At 51.7% G+C, this 14,313-nt stretch overlaps 1 protein-coding gene across 1 annotated transcript in view; it reads left to right on the top strand.

Annotated features, from left to right (window-relative positions):
• Positions 1–14,313, top strand: part of TFCP2L1 (transcription factor CP2 like 1) — a 64,427-nt gene that overhangs the window by 29,926 nt on the left and 20,188 nt on the right. The window contains exons 3-7 of the mRNA XM_057745766.1: positions 7,026–7,102; positions 7,665–7,770; positions 8,469–8,575; positions 9,683–9,835; positions 13,611–13,721. Of these exons, the coding sequence (XP_057601749.1) occupies positions 7,026–7,102; positions 7,665–7,770; positions 8,469–8,575; positions 9,683–9,835; positions 13,611–13,721 (554 nt within the window). The remainder of the gene's footprint in view (positions 1–7,025; positions 7,103–7,664; positions 7,771–8,468; positions 8,576–9,682; positions 9,836–13,610; positions 13,722–14,313) is intronic.

Here is a 14,313-nt window from a genome sequence, read left to right as displayed (position 1 = left end):
GTTGCAGAGCACGGGCTCTAGGCGCATGGGCTTCAGTAGTTGCAGCACATGGGCTCAATAGTTGTGGCTCACGGGCTCTAAAGCGCAGGCTCAATAGTTGTGGCACATGGGCTTAGTTGCTCCACGGCATGTGGGATCTTCCTGGAGCAGGGATCGAACCCGAGTCCCCTGCATTGGCAGGCGGATTCTCAACCACTGCGCCATCTAGGAAGCCCCAGGGTCAACTGTATTTTAATTTCAGATCGACTGAATGCTCTAGAGAATAAGACCACAAATACTCATGTGCCGAACGCAGTGTTTCCCACCTTGCCAAATTTACCTCTCACTAATCCTATTGCCTTTCCTCCCAGAAGCAAAACCATCGTTGTGAAGTTGGTGTCCGTGGTCCTTCTGAGAATGCTTAAATTTTTACTCCTTGCGTACTTCACCATTAAAAATGACCAGTATTGTTTTCCCTGTCTTCAGACTTTATGTAAGTGGCTTCATAGACATCAGTGTGCCCCTGTTTTGTGTAATAGTATGTTTCTGAGATTTCTCCAGGTTTCTCCATGTCTCTGGAGGGCTCATTTTAAGTGCCATGTGCTATTCCTTTCTAAGTCCCATAGTAGAATTACTGTCTCTCTCCTGTGGCTGGATGTAGGTTGGTGACAATTTTTCACTGCAACGAGCAATGCCACAGTGAGCAGTTTTTGTCTAAGTCTCCCCGTGCACATCAAGTACTTGCTTAGGATGTGCCTCTAGCATTGATGTGCTTGACAGAGGGAGGGGTTGTGTGTCTTTAACCTCTTTTTTTTGGTCAAACTGTTGTCCCAATGGTTATATCAGCATAATGCTTCCGTCATCCACATTTGATACTGTCAAACTGAAATTTTTGCCACTCTCACAGATGTTAGGTGGTATCTTATTTTACTTTACATTATCCTGTTTTCTTGTACCATCTGGCAAATTTTTCTGTGTGTTTGTTGACCTTTTTCTGTTTCCATAGGGTGACCATATGCCCCAGTTTGCTAGGTCATTTCCCACTGACAGGGACTGTGTAAATATTAACAGCACCCCTGGTATTTTTGGAAGTTTCTCAATATAAATTTTAACACAGTTTTTCTTATATTTATAAAGGACATAGTTTTTCCTTTTTGTATTTGTTTCTAGCTTAAAAAATCCTTTCCTACCCCATGGTCATTAAGTAATCTCATGTTTTCTTTAGAAATATTAAGGTTTTGATTTTATTTTATGGTTTCCATCCACCTAGAATTAATTTATTGTGTGTGGTGTGAGGTAGGGATTTATTTTTTTCTATATGGATAACCAATTATCCCACACTCTTGAAAAATGTTTTTTTTTTTTTTTTTAAGCACTGTTATAGATTGAGTTTCCTAGTATCTAAAAGTTTATTTCTGGACTCTTTATTCTTTTCCATTGTTTGATTTGTCCTCATGGCAAAAATGTCATAGTTTTGGCTACTGTCACCTTATAATATGTTCAGAGTATTTTATTTTATTATTATTTTAAAATTTTATTTTATTGAAATATAGTTGATTTACAATGTTGTGTTAATTTCTGCTGTACAGCAAAGTGATTGTTATGCATATATATATGCTTTTAAAATATTCTTTTCCATTATGGTTTATCACAGGATATTCAATATAGTTCCCTGTGCTATACAGAGTTGTTTTTTTTTTTTTAATCTTTGCCTGTGTCATTGGGTCTTAGTTGCAATGCATGGGCTCCTATCTAGTTGTGGCATGCATGGAGCTTAGTTGCCCCAAGGCATGTGGGATCTTAGTTCCCTGATCAGAGATTGAACCCGTGTGCCCTGCATTGGAAGGCGGATTCTTAACCACTGGACCATGAGAGAAGTCCCTATACAGAGTATTTTAAATGGAATAAGAATGTGTTTCAGGGACACTGGTGTATCATGAGGAAGTGCTGTGCCACAGAATGGTCACATACCCACCAGACTTCTGAGACCCATCTTGGTTCAGGGAACTGAGGTCATGGGCATTAGGAATTTGGGCTGTAGAAGAAAGGAGAGGGTTTAGGTGGATGGAACAGGGCCATGAAATAAAATGAATATCAAGAAATTCAGGGGATATATAACAGATGGATTCCTTGAATATTAGAACCAGAAGGGGACCTTTGAAGCCACCAGACACTGTGCGGAGTAGCTTGGCTAAGTTACCAGTCTTTGGAGTCCAACAGACCTGGGTTTGATCTTCCACAAGATACTTAACCTCTCTGAATCTTAATTTCCTCATCTATAAAATGGGTGCGATGACTGGGTTTTCTTCATAAGGTTGTTGAGAAGGGTGAATGAAACAATGCTCACAGGGGCTTAGCAAAGTCCCGGCATATAGCTAGATGACAACTAAGTGATTATTTATTTATTTATTATCCTAGTCCCTATTCTAAGGCCAACTTGTTTTCCTTTTTCCACATTTCACAGTTCTGAAATTAGAACAGGCTTTACTATCATTTTTTGTAGTGAGCTGTTTATCCTGTATTATTGATTAGAATGTAGGAAACAGAGGATCTTACAGACAAGAAATGGAGTCAACATGCTTTATCCAGGGTCATGGAATAAGTCGAGTTGATCATCCTAAGATCCCCTTTATTTCTAGTTCTGAAGGGGAGAAGGAAGGAGAAAAAAATACCATCCTGACTGGGGCTGGAGCTGGTGGGGTGCTTTATATGCCACCAGATGCTGTGGGCAAACTTTAACCAGCATACAGAATGGAACCAGATGCCTTCCAGAAAGGCATAGTGGAGAGAGTCCTCTGCCCAGCAGACGGCACCCACCAGGTTGCATGGGGCCAAGTTTCTGCTTCTGGTTCTGCCACTGACTAGCTGTGTGAGCTTGCTCTAGTCAGGTAACCTCTCTGAGCCCCTGCTTCCTTCTATGAGGTGGGGCTCGTAATCCAAACTGCACTGTGGATTCAGGTGAGTTCCCACCTGGGCAGACTTTGCCACCGGGTAAGCACCCAGTGTGTGGAAGCTGTTAGGTGTTCCCTAAAGGCACGTCTCTCCCCTCCCACCTCCAGGCCACAGTTTTGCTTGGGGTTACTTTCTCATTCTTTCTTCCCTCAACTGTAGAAGTCCTGCCCACTCCTCAAAGTCCATCACAAATGCTCTCTCCCTGTTCAAACCCTTTCTCCCCATTCTGGACGAGGATCACCCCCTTTGGATCTCTGTAGTTTCTTACGGGGATTTTTCTTTTTAAATTTTTTTTAAATTTAATTTTTATTTTATATTGGAGTACAGTTGATTTACCACGTCGTGTTAGTTTCAGGTGTACAACAAAGTGATTCAGTTATACATATACATGTATCCATTCTTTTCTAGATTCTTTCCCCATATAGGTCATTACCGAGTATTGAGTAGGGTTCCCTGTGCTGTGCAGTAGCACAGGGTTATCTGTTTTATGTATAGTAGTGTGTATACGTTAATTGCAAACTCCTAACTTATCCCTCCCCGCCACTTTCCCCTTTGGTAACCGTAAGTTTCTTTTCTGTGTCTGTGAGTCTGTTTCTGTTTTGTAAATAAATTCATTTGGACCCTTTTTTTAGATTCCACACATGAGTAATGTCACGTGGGGTGCACCTCTCTCTGTCTGACTTACTTCACTCAGTATGATCATCTCCAGGGTTCGCCTTCTGCCGGTTCTGTTTGATATACCCCAGAAGACTGCCAACTTTTTGAGGGCGGGAGGGTGTCTTGCTTTTGCAAACCCTGTAGTTCTAGCACAGAATAGCACTGCAGAGATCACTGAGGCCCTCCTCTGCGTCAGAAAGTACAGTGGTGAGCAAAACAGACACAGCCCTGTGCCTCGACAGAGCCCGCTTTCCATCCATGCCCTCAGATGACGCCGGCCAAGCAGAGAGATGTCCGTGTCCCCCGGGTCGGTTCAGCCGTCCTGACCTTGCTCATCAGCCCGTGTGTCACTCGGGACGCTGGTGCTGTGCTGGGTGGGAGGGGGCTGGGGAGGTGTGTTGGCCCTGAGGCAGCCCGGATGGGGAGGGAGGCTGGGCGTCTGAGGCCTGAGCGGGGTGGGAGTGCGGAGTGGCTGGGGGGCTCTGTGAGGAAGGGAGATGTGGTGGGGAAGCGTGGGGGGCAGGTCTCAGCTGCTGGTGGAGAAGGCCGGGGCTCCGGGCCTGAAGCCCCACTTAGTAGTTTTGGTCCCCGAGTGGCCGTCTGTGATGCTCAGGTCTGGGGACTGCCCTGCATGGGACGGGCGGTGCCTCCTGCCGGGCCTGAGCCGGGCTTGCCCCGCAGAGCCTGGGGTCAGTGTTAATGGAGCCCTGGGGTGCCCATAAACCCAGGGTAATGGCTATTTTGGCCTTGGGCCACATGCCAGAACCTGCTGCATTCTTCCTCGGGGAAGGTGGAGGACACTGGAAAAACCAGTTAGGGTTGTGTGAGGCTCCTTGGCTTGTCGCTGTCAAAGGAGTGCTGGTGCAGGAGCCCGGACATGTGTGTGAAAAATCTGGCTTTTTCAGAAAGGTAGACGTGTCATTCAGGTCAGCCAGACCCTACTAAAAGCATCTTCTGAACTGGCACGTGAGCAGGACAAGAATTTGGGGTCCGTGCCTCTTCCTTCTGACGGGACGGGTCCAGCAGGCCGACCTGAGTGATGCTGGGGCCTGGTGTGTCCTTCCGTTTTTCACTGGTCCTGGAAGCCGGGCTGGTGAACATTGGGTGGACGGGTCCCACTTTCCTGAGAAGGGAGCTTCACCGAGTGGGCACCTCTGAGCCAGCCAGCATCACATCCATGACCAAGGCACCATGTCCCTCTGCTCCTCTCTGTGTCTGCAGGATTTGCATGGCATTTGGCCTGTGATTGTTACCGCTCAGCAAATCTTTGGAAGGAACGATTGAGTTTCATAGTCTCTGCCTATTCTGTTATTCACTGGGGGATGAAGTATATTAGTTTCCTGGGGTTGCTTTAACAAATGAACTACAAACATGTTGGCTTAAAACAAAGCAGAAGTTTATTCTCTCCCAGTTCTGGAGGCCAGCAGTCAGAAATCTGCCTGGGCCGTGGTCCCTGTGGGGGCTTTAGGGGAGAATCCATTCTGTGTGTCTTCTGGCCTTGCGGGGCTCCAGGCTCTCCTTGGCTTGTGGCTGCATCAATCCAATCTCTGCTCCCATGGCCACCTTGCCTCCTCTTTTCTCTGTGTGTCCTCTTGCAAGGACACTTGTCATTGGATTTAGGGACCTCCAGGACAAACCAGGCTCATTCCTCATCTCAACATCTTTAACTTAATGGCATCTGCAAAGACCAAGAGGTGACATTCGTAGGTTCTAGAGATTAGGGTATGGACATACTTTGGTGGGTGGAGTAGGGTGGGTGGGTTACATTCAACCCACACCAGGGAGTCTTTTTTGTTTGTTTGTTTTAATTAATTTTTGTCTGTGTTGGGTCTTCGTTTTGGTGTGAGGGCTTCTCAGTGCAGTGGCTTCTTTTGTTGCGGAGCATGCGCTCTAGGCACACGGGCTTCAGTAGCTGTGGCACACGGGCACAGTAGTTATGGCTTGTGGGCTCTAGAGCACAGGCTCAGTAGCTGTGGTGTGCGAGTTCAGTAGTTGTGGTTCTCGGGCTCTAGAGTGCATTGGCAGGCAGATTCTTAACCACCGTGCCACCAGAGAAGTCCCCAAGGAATCAATATTTTTCTATTCATTGCTTTTTTAGATATATTAAGACTGTTAACCACTGTGTGCTGCTCCTAGTTTGCTGTTTGCCTTTAGGATCAATCGCTCTATCTCTCATCTATCTACCTATCATCCATCTATCTATCTATCCATCTATCTATACAGATACAGATATATATATATCTGTATTTAATCCAGTTGTAATTTGGATTAAACCTGCAAAACCCAGGGAAATCTGAGTGAGGTCTGGAGTTTAGGTAACTGTACTGGGCCGTGGTCAATTTCAATAATGTACCATAGTGACCTTACATGCCACCACCAGGGGAAGTTGGGGGTGATACTCAGGACCTTTCTGTGCTATTTTTGTAACTTCTGGTGAGTGTTTCATTAATTAAAAAAATTTCAAAACAAATTTTGATTAGATTTACCAAGACCAATTGTGAAACCATTTGTTCTCTCTTACTTGTAAAACATCCTTTATTAAGCTGCAATGTATCCTAGGCTGTTTTAGAGTGGTGGTTGAACTTAATTTGGGAAAAGTTGATGTCATTTACTAGGTGGTCATTCCGTCTAGGAACGTGGCACATCCTGTTTTTTCCAGCTCTGTTTTATCTTCCAATAAGATGTGTGTGGTTTTCGTCAGGTCATTCATAGATACTTTAAAGTTTGGGGTGGTTCTTTTGGATGGATCTTTTCTTCATTCTTTCACCAGCTTGTGCTGGTTACCTGTCCCCAAATAGAATCCCCACACCCTTTCAAATACATGAAATTCTTTTAACTTGAGAAAATGCTTTTCATTCTGCAATTAGAGACAATGTTTAACAGGCTTTTATTCGTTCCTTTAAACCTGCTCTGAGGAAGGGTCTGGTCAGTTATTGAATGTCGATTTAAGTGTCTGTGTTCTCCATTCGAGTGTATGGTGTTCTTTATAAAGAAATACGAAGTTGTGGACTTCCCTGATAGTCCAGTGGTTAAGACTCCATGCTTCCACTGCAGAGGGTGTGGGTTTGATCCCTGGTCAGGAAAGTTCTGCATGTTGCAGTGTGGGCCAAAAAAAAAGAACTATGAAGTTGTGTTCCACAAATGTAATGCTAACTGTATTGTTTTAGATTCTGTGTCTTTGAAAATTGTAGAGGTGCTGTCTCTCTCCAGGGGTCATGTGCGTTACCTGGGGAGCCCCAGATCCTGCCACGCCAGATAGACAAACTGAGGTGTTCGGCCCGGAGCGTGATCTGGGCTGTCCGTGGTCTTTCTTCTCTGCTTTGGTCCCTGGGGCCATGAGGCCTGGGTGGCACTGAGGGTGTTGAGAAGGCCTCTAGTTGGGGGAGTCCCAGATTTGAAGACAGAAATGGAAAATGTGCTATTCACCCCCACTCCAGGTCAGTCTTACGAAATCCGACTGCTGGAGAATCGGAAGCTGGGAGATTTTCAGGATCTGAACACAAAATATGTGAAGGTAAGGCTGCAGGCTGCGCCCTCCCTGAGCACCTGGAGGTGCTCTGTCGACGTCCCAGCACCTCGGCTTGCAGTGGGAGTGCTGGGAGGTTTGGGGAAAGCTCCAGGGACAGAGGTGGGCTCCTGGTCCCTGGAGTGTGTTGTCTAAGGGGGCTGGGTGGTGGTGGGGGGGGAGTGGGGGTGGTACTGGCAGGGCTGGGAGCCAGAGGGCCGTGGGTTGATGGACCAGGTGCTGGGCTGCACAGACTCGGGTTCCAGCCTGACTTTACTCCCGCCAACATTTCCTGAGCTTCAGTTTACTCACCTGCACAGAGTGGTTTGTAGATGACCCACGTGTGCAAAGTGCTCAGTAACCCTGGAAGGAAGGGCGGCCCTCGAGTTCGTGCTGTTGTTCGTGTTCTTGGGGTTCTGAGTGTGGGGGAGGGGGTTGGGGAGCCGGGGAGGAAGGCTCCAGGCCTTGGAGGGCGGGAGGTGTGTCTGACTTGGGACGGTCGCCAGGCCGGTTCCTTGTGGGTCGCTCTCAGCCGCCGCCCTCAGCTGTCCCCTGTGGCCCCCGCCCGCAGAGCATCATCCGCGTGGTGTTCCATGACCGGCGGCTGCAGTACACGGAGCACCAGCAGCTGGAGGGCTGGCGGTGGAGCCGGCCCGGGGACCGCATCCTGGACATTGGTGAGCCTCCCGGGCCGCAAGGTGGTGGGGGGGGTCTTCCCGGGCGCCATCTGGACCCAGGCCTGTCCAGGGCATCTTAGCACACTCCTGCCTCGTGTAAAACCCCATGGGAGCTGGCAGAGGTGACCGTGCCCCCAGGCCTGCCCTCGGGCGTTCACTTGTGGGGAGTGTGGGATGGGGCGGCATGTGGGATTCAAGGACCTGCTTTCAGGGAGTGAGAAGCAGGGAAAGCTTCGAAGAAGGATCCTGCCATAAAGGATCATGATGAGTGATGAAGGGTAGGGTGGGCATCACAGAGAAGGGCAGTGGAGATGGAAGTGGGGGAGCTCAGGCAGTGGTCCACAGCCCATAGCCCTTTTATCCACAACCTTTGGGGCCAGATGGGTTTTGGAACTCAGAAGCTGGAATGACAGTGGGGTGTGTAGACCCACAGCATTGGATCACAGCGCCAACAGGCAGTCAAGCACAGCAGTGTTCGTGCAGCGAACAGAATGACTCCACACAATGGGGTAAAGGCGCTGAATAGCTTCACGGCGATTCAAGTCAGGATTCTGCCAAATGAGTTACATGAAACCCAGCTTTCAGAACTTCCAGCATTTCAGGTTGTGTAAGGAATCTGGGCCCGTAATGAGAGTCCTTCCCGAAATATTTGGGAGTGGCTGACGATTGCACTTTTGTGTGTGTGTGTGTGTGCACAGATATTCCACTGTCTGTTGGTATCTTGGACCCCAGGGCCAGCCCGACCCAGCTGAACGCAGTCGAGTTTTTGTGGGACCCTTCGAAGAGAGCCTCTGCGTTCATTCAGGTGAGCGGGAGGGAGCTTGCCCCCTGTAGGGGAAGCCGGAGCTTTGGGGTCCAGGGTTTCTCAGAACCATCCGTCCGCGGGGCCCTGACGGGCTCCTGTCCTCTGCCTCAGGGAAGGAGGCTGAGAAGGAGGATGACTGTGGCTCAGACTCACAGGGCTGGTTAGTCCCTGGGGCTGGGAAGAGGACTTGGGATGTGGTAGCATCCTGTGTGGGTTTTGCTGATCAATATGTAAGCTTTTTACAAAATAAGTGTGTCTTAGCATAAATAATTTGAAGTAAAAAAATTTTTGTGTAATTGTGTCTATTATTAAATTAATTATTTCCTTCTTAAGCACCCAGCGTGGACCCAGCCGTGTGTTAAACACCACGGCAGATCTTGGTGGCCGAGGGCACGGCCGGGGCCCTGTGCTTCCGGACTTGCCCTGGCTCTCTTGCCGTGTGTCCCTTTTGGAGCCTCTTGGCCCTTTGAGGCCTGTCTTATAAATTAGAGAATGAAAACAGAGCCGTGATCGCAAGGCCCGGTTCATAGTAATTGCTCAAAGTGAGCCATCTTTTTGCCTTGTGTAATTACAAAACTGGAATTGCGTTTTAAAAGAATTATTATAATGTTATTGTTCAGTGTGACAACAATATGTATTATGACACGATTACAGTATTATAACAATAAGTATACGTCAGGTGCCTTCTCTGTAGCAGGCACGTACAAGAAATGAAGAAATGATCCCAGCTTCTGGCCTGGCCTGAGTAACCTGGCCGCCAGGCCCTTAGGGGTTAAGCTGTGGTCCATGCTCTGTGATCTGTAAGATTTGCCAAGGAGAAGTCTCGGGGGAAGAGTGAGGGGGTCTGCTGGGGTCGGTGGGCCTGGAGCAACAGCAAGGACTTAGCTGGTCAGGCAGGGCCTCCAAGTGTCAAGGGACGAAGGTGAGAGGGCATGTCCTCTGCGGACAGGGGATGGGGTGGCCAGTGGCCTGACGGCGTGGACAGCGTTGGGGGAGAGCAGGGAGGTGGAGGCGGGTCTGACCGTGAAGGATGGAAATCTGCACTTGGAGAGGAGCCTGTGGGGGGGTCCCCCACTTCTGGCGACCTGCCCCCCACATCCCCTGCAGGTGCACTGCATCAGCACAGAGTTCACCCCGAGGAAGCACGGGGGCGAGAAGGGCGTGCCCTTTCGGGTGCAGATCGACACCTTCAAGCAGAACGAGAATGGGGAGTACACGGAGCACTTGCACTCGGCCAGCTGCCAGATCAAGGTGTTCAAGGTAGGACGACCCCGCCAGCTCCGCCCGCCGTCACCCTGCCCGGCACCTGCCTGGGACCATGACGCCAAAACGCAGAGGCGCAGCAGGGAGCGCGGTGTCCCCGAGGCCCGAGGCTCCTGCCTGGCCTCCGGTGAGCCCGCCTGCTTTCTTCCTCACACGCAGCCGGGCTCAGCTCTACCTGACCAGAGTGGTGGGACTGACACAGTTTTAGATTTTTGTTTTCCTCCCAAGCACTGTGGCCTCAGACTCTGTAGCTGCCCATTCGATTCTTCTTAGAAATTAGGCCCGGAGACTCCCTGTGTGGGTCCTGACCATGGATGGTTTTTTGTTTTTTTAATTTTTTTATTGAAATATAGTTGATTTACAGTGTTGTGTTAGTTTCAGGTGTACAGCAAAGTGATTCAGTTATACACATATAAAAATATGTATATATTTTTACATTCTCTTCCATTATAAGTTATTATAATATATTGAGCAGGATTCCCTGTGCTATACAGTAGGTGCTTGTTGGTTATCTGTTTTATATGTGCTCGTGTGTATCTATCAGTCCCAACGGATATTCTTATTTAGGGCCCCGAGGCCCTTGTCCCTCTGCAGTGGCCTCCTGGTGGAGAGAGAGCATTTTCGGAGGTAGCTCCTCTCTTTTCCTTTCTCGCCTCACCCCCTGCAGTCGCCTGTCGTTGCTTCTCATCTCATCTGTCTGGACAGATTATTTCCTGAAGTCGGTCCCTGGTGGTGCAGCTCAGGGTGGCCCTGTGGTGGGAGGGTGGCGGCGGGCCCTGTGTCATCCTCAGGGTGGGCGGGCCTGTGCCGAGCAGGACTGCAGGCCCCGTAGCCAGCGGGCTGGACCTGCCCGCCGGCCTGGGAGATCCCAGCAGCTGCCCGTGGATGGGGCGTGGACCAGCCCCAGCGCCATCCCTGTCCTTCCCATCTTTCACAATCAGGGGACCTGGGGACTTGCCGACAAAGTTCCATCTTCTGGGACTGGCAATGTCAGGGTGAACGGCCGTAGAAACAGGGCCTGGCTCCAGAGGAAGCTGGGTCCGTGTTGATCTTCCTGAGCTTGGGATGGATGTGGAAATAAACGCCCACAGGTAGAACCATCACCCTGGCGGCGGAGTCAGAATCTGGCCTGTTTCCCAACTGGGCTGGAAGGCCCTGATGCTGCCCGCATCTGCACTTAGGCCACACAGCCGGGCGGCTGGCTTCATCCCCACTGATAGCGTCTGGCCGCCCGAGGGCTGTGGGCAAAGGGTTCTGAGGCTCCAGCTGGGCTCCGTGCACTGGGACACCTTGGTCAGTCAGTGCTGCCGCCCCTAGTGGGGCGGGAGGGATGTGGAGGGAGCCTGAGTTTGTCTTGGCTGCCAGGGCAGTAGCATCCCCGGGAAACCTGCTTCTGCATCGTGAAGCCTTGAAACTGGCCTCCGGAGGGAGTTACATTTGTCTCCCCACATTTGTTTCCTCTTCCTGCTGTAAAAAAGTTACCAAGGTTGAGCGGCTTAGTACTACATGCTGTCTTTTAATACTGGAGGTCAGAAGTCTGAAACTGGTCTCACTGGGCTAGAGTCAGGCGTCAGGAGGGCTGAATTCCTTTCTGGAGGCCCCAGGGGAGAATCTCTTTCCTGCACTTTTCCAGCTGCCGGAGGCCTCCGCATTCCTCGGCCTGTGGCCCCTCCTCCATCCTCAAAGCTGGAGTGGGCGGAGCCCGTCTCACGCTCATCACCCTGACCCCCTGCTCCCGCCGCCTCCTCTTTTAAGCCCCTGTGATTACACTGGGCCCACCTGGATGGTCCAGGCTCAGCTTCCTGTCTTAAACTCACGTTGTTGGCCATCTTAATTCCGTCTCTAGCCTTGCTCCCTTCTGCCCTGTAAGGTAACATCCTTCCAGGCTCTGGGGATTAGGACGTGGCGATCTTTGGGGGAGCATCAGTCTGCCAACCCCTCTGGTCTTGGGTCTGCTCTGGGGTCCGGAGTGATTCTGGCTCACCCTGGACAGCTCCGGGGCTGCGTAGCGGGCGATCTCTGCCTGTCCTGAAATCCCAGCCCCTCCTGGTCATGCACAGACCACGTCCAGGGCCCTACCAGCTGTCTTCTGCCCTCAGGTGGAGGTGTGTCCAGTGTGGGCCCACTGCTGTCCGAGTGTGTGCGGTGGGGTTGGGCGCCGGGCTGGGCAGAAGGAGGCAGAAGCAGTCTGTGCTAGGGATGCCCAGCCCCCGCCCTTGCCAGCTCCCCTGCCTGCATCTCAAGGTGGAAGCTCAGGAGCGAGGGCTCTGCGCGGCACCTCGGCCACACACCAGGCTTTACTGGGGGCATTGGGCCGGAAGCTGCCTTGGCATCTCCTGCAGGGGGTAGGAGTCCCTGTCACCTGGAACGGGCTCCCCAGAACGGCTGAGGTGGCCTCCCGCCCACCCACCCGCCTCATCCACGGGCGCAGTGCGGACAGGTGTGCCCAGGAGCAGGCAGCGCCCTGCCGCGCTGCCCATCCCTCTCCCGTCTCAGCTCACCCTGGGTACCAGGAAGCCCCTGGCCTCTTGGGACCCTGCCCTGGGGCTCTGTGGCCCCTCCTTGACCTGCCAGCCCCCCGCAGGCCTCCCTGGGGCTGCGTGCTGCCCCCACAGGTGGGCTCGGCCAAGCTCTGCCAGTAATGTTTCTGGGCTGGGAGGAAGGGCCTCCTTTCTGGGACAAGAGGACAGAGGTGGAGCAGGGAAACCAGACGACAGGGGTCCGGCTGCCACACGCCCGGCTCTCCCACTGGACACCGGATCTGTCACTCGGGTCCCCATAGGACCCCCAGCAAACCTCCTTCCCTCCAGCCTGGGCAGCCCCCTGGGGTCTATTTCCTAAAACCCCTGAGCTGGGAGTCAAAAGCTGCAGCCTGTGGAAGGTGCCTGCCAAGATGATCCCAAAGGTGCCACTGAGCTGGAGGGTGAATTTTCCTCCCTGACCACTCACCGTGTGTGGTCTGCTGAGTACAGAGTAAAACGCTCAGTTCTGACCCCGCCCACCAGGCCGTGAGCTCGGGAGGGCATAGTCCCAGTGGTCAAGATGGTCCCCGTCAGCCGGGCCTGCTGGGGTGGCCGTGCCCACCTGGGCACTCTGACCCGGAGGCTTGACTGGGTCAGCACGTGGTTCCCCGCCAGCCTTGGCAGATCACTGGAGCCTCAGTCTCCTAATCTGTAAATGAGGCCAATAATGGTACCTGTGAGACCTGGACACCTGTCAGTTCCTCAGGTGTGCTGGGCGCCCAGGATAGGCCATGTCAGGACAGATGTCACCCTGCATGCAGGGTGTAAGCCGGGGGAGTGTGGCTGGAGTCCCAGGAGCTAGGGCAAGGAGGCCCTCGAGACGGCCTGTGAGTGTAGACCCAGCCCTGGCCAGCAGCTCCTAGCTCGTCCACTCCCTGTCCCTCTCCACGGGAACCCACGGAAGGCTCCCGAGGGGGCCTTTCCATTGGCAGTGGCCACGGGTAAAGCTCTGCTCCAAGCATTTCTGCACGACCAGCTGAGCCGACTCCGTAGAGTCCCCATAGGACCCTGTGACTGGCTCTGAGCCTCCTTGGGGTAGGGAAGGGTTCCGGGCAGGAGGACCAGGTGTCGGATGCCTGGGAAGTGAAAGAAATGCTTTCCTGTCCCTGAGATCCTGCTTGGGCTTCTGGGCCCTGGGTGAGGCGGGGGGAGCATGCTGGCCTTGGGGGCCACCGCTCAGCCTGGATCCCCCACTGACAGCGCTTCCGCCTGCTTTGAACTCATTGGACCTCTGTGCTCTGCACTTACAGCCAAAAGGAGCCGATCGGAAACAGAAGACGGACCGGGAGAAGATGGAGAAAAGAACGGCCCAAGAGAAGGAGAAGTACCAGCCGTCCTATGAAACCACCATCCTCTCAGAGGTGAGCCAGCCAGGACCTTCTGCCGGGGGAGGGGAGTGCGAGGGTGCTGTTGGTTTAGATTCTTGGAAGAGTGCCCATTCAGGGGCGAATGCTTCTTCTGAGAGCACCTATTAAATCGTGGTGTGTTCCTGTGTCTGGAGCTGCTTTCATTTAAGGCCCGGTATCCAGGGAGGTGGTTCACAAGTACCTTCTAGCTCTCTGCTGCATATTTCAGAATTTGGTTATTTTTATTTTAATTTTTTGGAATCATTAATATATTCACGTGGTCCAAATTCAAAAGGTCTAAGAGCATCTCCATCAGAAAACATCCCTCCCAGCACCGTCCAGTCTTGGTTTCTTTCCCCAGAGCAGGCGGCCCTGGCTCCTTATGTGTACAGCCTGATGTTCTCCGCAAATTAAGCCAATCATATACGTTTGCCCCATGCGTGCTTTTTCCCGTGACATTACACACACACACACACCCCCACACCACCCCACACCACACACACACCACAAACCACACATCACCCCACACCACCCCACACCACACACACACCACACATCTCCCCACACCACACACACACCACACACACACCACACCCCACCCCACACC

The sequence above is a fragment of the Hippopotamus amphibius genome, chromosome 8, assembly GCF_030028045.1.
Source record: "Hippopotamus amphibius kiboko isolate mHipAmp2 chromosome 8, mHipAmp2.hap2, whole genome shotgun sequence".
In the NCBI taxonomy this organism is placed as follows: Eukaryota; Metazoa; Chordata; class Mammalia; order Artiodactyla; family Hippopotamidae; genus Hippopotamus; species Hippopotamus amphibius.
This window is presented reverse-complemented; position numbering and strand designations above follow the sequence as displayed.